The sequence below is a fragment of the Myotis brandtii genome, unplaced genomic scaffold (genome assembly GCF_000412655.1).
Source record: "Myotis brandtii unplaced genomic scaffold, ASM41265v1 scaffold521, whole genome shotgun sequence".
In the NCBI taxonomy this organism is placed as follows: Eukaryota; Metazoa; Chordata; class Mammalia; order Chiroptera; family Vespertilionidae; genus Myotis; species Myotis brandtii.
Genome location: NW_005369870.1, coordinates 3745489 through 3752924, shown reverse-complemented (window position 1 = coordinate 3752924; position 7436 = coordinate 3745489). Strand labels below are relative to the sequence as shown.

Here is a 7436-nt window from a genome sequence, read left to right as displayed (position 1 = left end):
CCTGCACGCCTCCTACTGGGGATGTGCCCACAACCAAGGTACATGCCCTTGACCGGAATCGAACCTGGGACCCTTCAGTCTGCAGGCCGATGCTCTATCCACTGAGCCAAACCGGTTATGGCCATATTTCTTATTTCTAGAGCTTCTTCTATTTGTATGTATTAAAAAAAGGAGGAAAGTCTATTGAACTAGGAAATAATGAACAAAAAATGCCATTTCAATAGACACTTAGTGACCATCCACTGAGAACAAACCACTATACTCAGCATTGACAATCAAAAATACAGAAGGCATTGTATCCTGAGTTTAAGTCTTATAAGAAGGATGAGACTAGGTTGATGGTAACTCAGTAACTTAAAGAGAAGAAACTTGGCAGAGCCCTAGCCAGTTTGGCTCAGTGGATAGAGCGTCAGCCTGCGGGCTGAAGGGTCCCGGGTTCAATTCCGATCAACGGCACATGGCCAGGTTGCGGGCTTGGTCCCCAGTAGGGGGCAGGCAGGAGGCAACCAATCAATGATTCTCTCTCATCATTGATGTTTCTATCTGTGTCTTCCTCTCCCTTCATTTCTGAAATTAATAAAAGTATATTTAAAAAAATCTGTGGGATGAAGTTATACCTACTATTAAAAAAAAAATAGAAAGAAACTTGGCAGAGAAAACCAGCATTTAGGAGCAATGCCATCTTTACTCTTTGCCTGTTGCTACCTTGAGTTATTTAACACTTACTATCTTTTCCAAATTTTTTTTCCCCACTAGGCACAACACCAATACTGGGCGATGGCTGACCAGATTCCGAGCTGTGTGGGACCCTAAACAAGAAGACTGTGTCATAGTGGGCAGCATGGCCTATCCACGACAGGTGGAAATCTTCCACGAGACAGGAAAGCGGGTGCATTCTTTTCTTGGTGGAGAATGCCTAGTTTCTGTGTGCTCCATCAATGCTATGCATCCGACTCGGTATATTTTGGCCGGAGGTAATTCCAGTGGAAAGATACATGTTTTTAAGAATTAAGAAAGTTGCTGGGTTTTTGCTTTAGGCCTAGTTTCTGTGTGCTCCATCAATGCTATGCATCCCACTCGGTATATTTTGGCCGGAGGAAATTCCAGTGGAAAGATACATGTTTTTATGAATTAAGAAAGTTGCTGGGTTTTTGCTTTAGCAATATTAATTTGTTCAAATTAATTAGTGTCTATTTAGCAAAAATAAATTGCTTTATTAATAGGAACTATGAGCAGGATGTACTTTTGGTGAAGGAGAAACCTTGGTTATTTCTACGGGTCGGGGAAGAAATTCGAGGGAGGCTGTGATGCCTTCAGCACTTTAATCAGGTAGTATGTTTAGAAGCTGTGACATTAACAGTTATAAAGCTTTGAATGATTAGTATTAAAAACTTTTGTGGCCTAATAATATGGTTTTAAAAAAATTTATTGGGGTGACATTGGTTCATAATAACATTATGTAAGTTTCAGGCATACATTTTTATACTACTGCATCTGTATATACTCTATTGTGTGCCCACCATCGGAAACCTAGTCTCCTTCTGTCACCATATATTTTACCCCCTTTACTTTCTTTGTCCTTCCCCAGCCCCTCTTCTCTGTATATATGAGGTTTTTTGTTTGTTTGTTGCCTTTTTACTTCATTTTATTTTAAATATATATCTTGATTGATTTCAGAGAGGAAGGGAGAGGGAGAGAGGACAGAAACATCCATGATGAGAGAGAATCATTGATTGGCTGCTTCCTGCACGCCCCCTACCTGGAATCAAGCCCACACCCTGGGCATGTGCCCTTGACCAGAATCGAACCCAGGACCCTTCAGTCTGCAGGCCGACACTCTGTCCACTGAGCCAAACCAGCTGGGGCTGTTTATTGCCTTTAAAAAAAAAAAATCCTCACTGAGGACATGCCTCGAGGAAGAGAGAGAGAGAGAAACATAGATGTGAGAGAGAAATATTGATTGGCTACCCTCTGCAGGCACTCCAACTGGGGATCAAATCTGCAACCGAGGTATGTGTCCTGATTGGGAATCGAACCGGCAACCCTTTGGTGCACAGATGACACTCAACTAACTGAGCCACTCCAGCCAGGTTGTTTGTTGCTTTTGGTTTTAATATCTCACATATGACTTATTTCACTTAGCATGATACTCTCAAGATCCATCCATGTTGTTGCAAATAGCAATATCGCATGTTTTTAGATTTTTTATTTATTGAATTTTAGAGAGAGAAGGAGAGAGAGGGAGAGAGAGAGAGACATTGATTTGTTGTTCCACTTCTTTATGGACTCATTGGTTGTTTCTTGTATGTGCCCTGACCAGGGATCGAACCTGCAACCTTGGCATATCAGGACAATGGTGCAATCAACTGAGCTACCCAGCCAGGGCCGCAATATCTCATGTTTTTTATGGCTGAGCAATATTCCACAGTACTTATGCCATATGTGCCATATCTTCTTTCTCTAGTCATCTGTTGAAGGACACTTAGGTTGTTCCATGTCTTGGCTATTGTGAATAATGCTGCAGGGATCATATATCCTTACAAATAATTGTTTTAAAAATTTTGGGATGGATACCAGAAGAGGGATTGCTGGGTCTTATGGTACCTCTATTCTTAATTTTTTTGAGGCTTTGCCATACTGTTTTGCATAGTAGCTACACCAGTTTACATACCCTTTGTGTGTGAGGGTTCCCTTTTCATGTTTTTTCCAATACTGCTAGTTCTTATTGATAATAGCCATTCTAACAGGTGTGAGGTGGTATTTCATTGTGGTTTGGATTTGCATTTCTCTTATAAGTAATGATGTTGAGCATCTTTTCATATATCTGTTGGCCATGTCTTCCTTAGAAAATTGCCTATTCAAGGAATTTTCCTCTGCCCATTTTTTAAAAAAAATCCTCACTTGAGGATATGTTTTACTGATTTTTAGAGAGGAGGAGAGAGAGAGAGAGAGCAAGAAACATCCATGTGAGAGAGAAACATTGATCGGCTGCCTCCCGAATATGTCATGACTGGGGATAAAATCCACAACCTCCGTGTGTGCCTGACCAGGAATCAAGCCCATAACCTTTTGGTGTATGGGACAACCCTCCATCCAACTGAGCCACACGACCAGGGCCTCTGCCCATTTTGTAATTGGATTTTTTATATTTTGATGTTGAGTTGTATGAGTTCTTTGCATATTTTGGATATTAGCTCTTTATCAGAGGTATTGTTTGTAAATATGTTCTGCTATTTGGTTGGTCACCTTTTTGTTTTGTTGATGCAAAAGCTTTAGTCCTGTTCTTTTTTTTCTTTTTTCTTTTACTGCCCTTGCCTTTGGAGTCAAGCTCACAAAAACCCCTCTGAGACCAATGTCTATAAGTTTAGTGTCTGTTTTCTTCTATGTATTTTATTGCTTCGGGTCTTATATTCAAATTTTTAAGCTGTTTTGAGTTAAATTTTGTGAATGGTATTTTGTTGATGCAAAAGCTTTAGTCCTGTTCTTTTTTTTCTTTTTTCTTTTACTGCCCTTGCCTTTGGAGTCAAGCTCACAAAAACCCCTCTGAGACCAATGTCTATAAGTTTAGTGTCTGTTTTCTTCTATGTATTTTATTGCTTCGGGTCTTATATTCAAATTTTTAAGCTGTTTTGAGTTAAATTTTGTGAATGGTATCAGATAGCAGTCTAGTTTTATTCTTTTGCATGTGGCTTTCCAGTTTTCTTCATACTATTTATTGAGACTGTTCTTACTGTTCTTTCCCCATTGTATGTTTTTGGCTCTTGTCATGTATGTGTGGGTTTATTTGTGGGCTCTAAATTCTGTTTCATTGGTCTGTGTATCTGTTTTTCTGCCAGTACCATACTATTTTGATTATTATAACTTTGTAGTCTAGTTTGAAGTCAGGGTATGATACCTCCAGCTTTCTTCTTTGTTTTCAGGATTGCTTTAGCTATTTGGGATCTTTTGTGGTTGTAATTTTCTTTTTTTGTGCTGTCATTGCCTGGTTTTGGTATCAGGGTAATGGTGGCCTTATACAATGAGTTAGGAGTATTCCCTGTCTTTAATTTTCTTGGGAATAGGTTGAGAAGAATTGGTGTTCAATATTTGATTGTTTGTTAGAATTCACAGGTGAAGCTGTCTTGAACTGGACTTTTGTTTGTTGGGAAGTGTTTGATTACTGTTTTAGTTTCCTCGCTGGTCTAGTTTTATTCTTTTGCATGTGGCTTTCCAGTTTTCTTCATACTCTTTATTGAAGAGACTGTTCTTTCCCCATTGTATGTTTTTGGCTCTTGTCATGTATGTGTGGGTTTATTTGTGGGCTCTAAATTCTGTTTCATTGGTCTGTGTATCTGTTTTTCTGCCAGTACCATACTATTTTGATTATTATAACTTTGTAGTCTAGTTTGAAGTCAGGGTATGATACCTCCAGCTTTCTTCTTTGTTTTCAGGATTGCTTTAGCTATTTGGGATCTTTTGTGGTTGTAATTTTCTTTTTTTGTGCTGTCATTGCCTGGTTTTGGTATCAGGGTAATGGTGGCCTTATACAATGAGTTAGGAGTATTCCCTGTCTTTAATTTTCTTGGGAATAGGTTGAGAAGAATTGGTGTTCAATATTTGATTGTTTGTTAGAATTCACAGGTGAAGCTGTCTTGAACTGGACTTTTGTTTGTTGGGAAGTGTTTGATTACTGTTTTAGTTTCCTCGCTGGTGATTGACCTGTTTAGGTTTTTCAGTTCTTCATGACTAAGTCTAGGAAGGAAGTATATTTCTGAGAATTTGTCTGTTTCTTGTGAGTTATTAAATTTAGTGGTATATAGTATTCTTGTATAATTTTTTTGTATTTCTGTGGTGTCCATTGTAACTTCTCTTTCATATCTGATTTTATTTATTTGAATCTTCTCTTTTTTTTTTCCTTAGTGAGTATGCCCAGAGGTTCTTTCAATTTTATCTTTACAAAGAACTGGCTCTTTGTTTCATTAACTTTTTCTATTGTCTTTTTGTACTCTATTTTATTTATTTACACACTGATTTTTTTTTTTGGAGGGGGGGTACATTTTTATTTCAAAAGCGTAGATAGCTTCAGTATCCAGATTGTGGCAAAACCAGGAAGGACATGTGTAAAATACCTTACAATATGTTAGATTCCCAAAAGGAACCAAAAAGTAGAGTAAAATTAACACTTCCATTATAGGAAATATATAAAATTCATATAAAATTAAAAAGGTGACACTGGTTTCCTAAGATAGACCTCTTTACAACCAGAGTCCACAGGTCCAGGCTGCAGAGTGGCAGCAGGAAACAGACCCTCCCACCTGGTCCTGGGTAACCTGGTAATAAAATCAGCGCACAAAGCCGCTCTGGCCTCTGAGATAGATACCACACGCCGCCTAAAATAACTAGAGGTCTGGAAATAGTAAACAAGAGAGTGATGTGTGTGGGGGCGGGGGGCGAGAGGGGATTTAAGATGCACATGGGACAGGCCATAGAAAGTATGCCAAGTTATTTTTGGTACATAATTGTTTGTGTTCACTCATTATCCAAACGAAGGGTGTGCTGTCAGATGGGCCTTGCCGAAGCCTCAGTGTGGCTTGTTAATGCTGATGGCCACCACATCACTGGCTCTTCCCGTAAGTCGTACTACCCTGACCTCCTCCGCTTCCGCTGCCACACCACTGCCTCGGTTCCCTTGGTTGCGGTTTATGGGGCCCCCAGAGCCATACTGCTGCTGTTGATAGGCTTTTCTGGGCAGAGCCACCTTGATTTCACACTTGCTTCTGAAGGTGTAGAACAGCGGTTCTCAACCTGTGGGTCGCGACCCCTTTGGGGGTCGAACGACCCTTTCACAGGGGTCGCCTAAGACCATCGGAAAACACATATATAATTACATATTGTTTTTGTGATTAATCGCTATGCTTTAATTATGTTCAATTTGTAACAATGAAAAGACACCCTGCATATCAGATATTGACATTACGACTCATATCAGTAGCAAAATTACAGTTATGAAGTAGCAACGAAAATAATTTTATGGTTGGGGGTCACCACAGCATGAGGAACTGTATGAAAGGGTCGCGGCATTAGGAAGGTTGAGAACCACTGGTGTAGAACTTTTTCTCCGGAACCTTCTTCACAGGGCTTCCTCTTCTTTAAAGGTGATAAAAACAAAGCCTTGTCTTTTGTTTGACTTTGGATCCATTGGATGATCAATGGCCTTGATCTCCCCAAACCCGCCTAAGAACTCTGATTTTCTTCTCAGTGGCTTCAGGATACAGACCCCCACAAAAAACTTCTTTATAGGCTCCCTCATGGCCATGGCCTTTTTGGGGTCAGTGACGCCGCCATCACGCCTGTGCTCCTGGTCCAGGACCTTCACACCGGCTGCATCTTTGAAGAGAAGAGACCCAGACCCTCTTGACCGGCTAGTGTTGGGATCCATTTTTATTGTACAGTCTCCAAATTTGGTAAAAGAATCCTGTAGGTCCATTTTGCTGGTATTCCAGCTCAGGTGACCAATGAACATTTTCCCTGCACCCTCCTCTTCCTTGCCGGGGTTGGTTTTGTTGTTGGAGGGGGCCCCTCCACCACCACTCTGGCACCTGACCTTGTGCTTCTTCCTGTCCCATCGCTGGTGCTCCTTCCCGCACAGCTAGCAATACTGCAGGTCTCCCGTCTCAGCCTGCTAGACCTCCTGCTGTCATCGGCTGTGGTGTGGCAGCGCTGAGCAGGAGGGGTTGCGGCTGGGGCGTGGGCAGAGTGGAAGGGCTCATCACTGTGCCTTGCACCCCCACTCCCTCACTTCAGGGAGGCCTGCTCCCTACCCTCCGTCTGCCTGGCAGTGTGGCCTGCTGCCTCAGTGCCTCAGCGACCCCACATGCTGAGTGAGGCCCTGATGCGTGAGACCCGCCTCCTTGGCCACAGTGGTGTTGGCTTGTCTCAGAGGAGCACAGGGCATGGGGGCGCCACCTCGGGCGATTGATACTGTGTGAGGACTTGCAGCCATTTTATTTTTTGTTTGTATCTCCATTGTTTCTCTTCCCTTGTGATTTTGTCCGCTCTTTTAATTTGGCAGTTTTCTATACGTCCTCTAAACAATTCTTGCATTGCTGGTCTGGTGTTGGTAAATTCTCTGTTTTCGTTTATCTGGGAAAGCCTTTATTTCTCCTTCATATCTAAAGGATAACTCTTCTGGATATATTTCCCTTGTCTGATGTTCCCTCTCTTTCATATTTTCTTAATTTCCTTCCACTCCTGTCCTGTAATGTTTCTACTGAGAAATCTGATTATAATCTAACTAGAGGCCCGGTGCATGAAATTCCTGCATGGGGGAAGGGGGTCCCCTCAGCCTAGCCTGCACCCTTTTCAATCTGGGATACCTCTCACAATCTGGGACCCCTGGCTCCTAACTGCTCGCCTGCCTGATCGCCCCTAACTCCCCCCCCCGCCAGCCTGATCAC

At 41.8% G+C, this 7436-nt stretch overlaps 1 protein-coding gene across 3 annotated transcripts in view; it reads left to right on the top strand.

Annotated features, from left to right (window-relative positions):
• Nucleotides 1–5779, top strand: part of WDR76 (WD repeat domain 76) — a 36829-nt gene extending 31050 nt beyond the window's left edge. Inside the window, exons 14-15 of one of the 3 annotated variants that reach the window (XM_005877581.2) lie at nucleotides 757–974; nucleotides 5530–5779. In XM_005877581.2, the coding sequence (XP_005877643.2) occupies nucleotides 757–974; nucleotides 5530–5714 (403 nt within the window). In that variant the 3' untranslated portion in view covers nucleotides 5715–5779. The other 2 variants (XM_014548750.1, XM_014548749.1) reach the window with 2 other exon arrangements.
• The last annotated feature ends 1657 nt before the right edge of the window (nucleotides 5780–7436 follow it).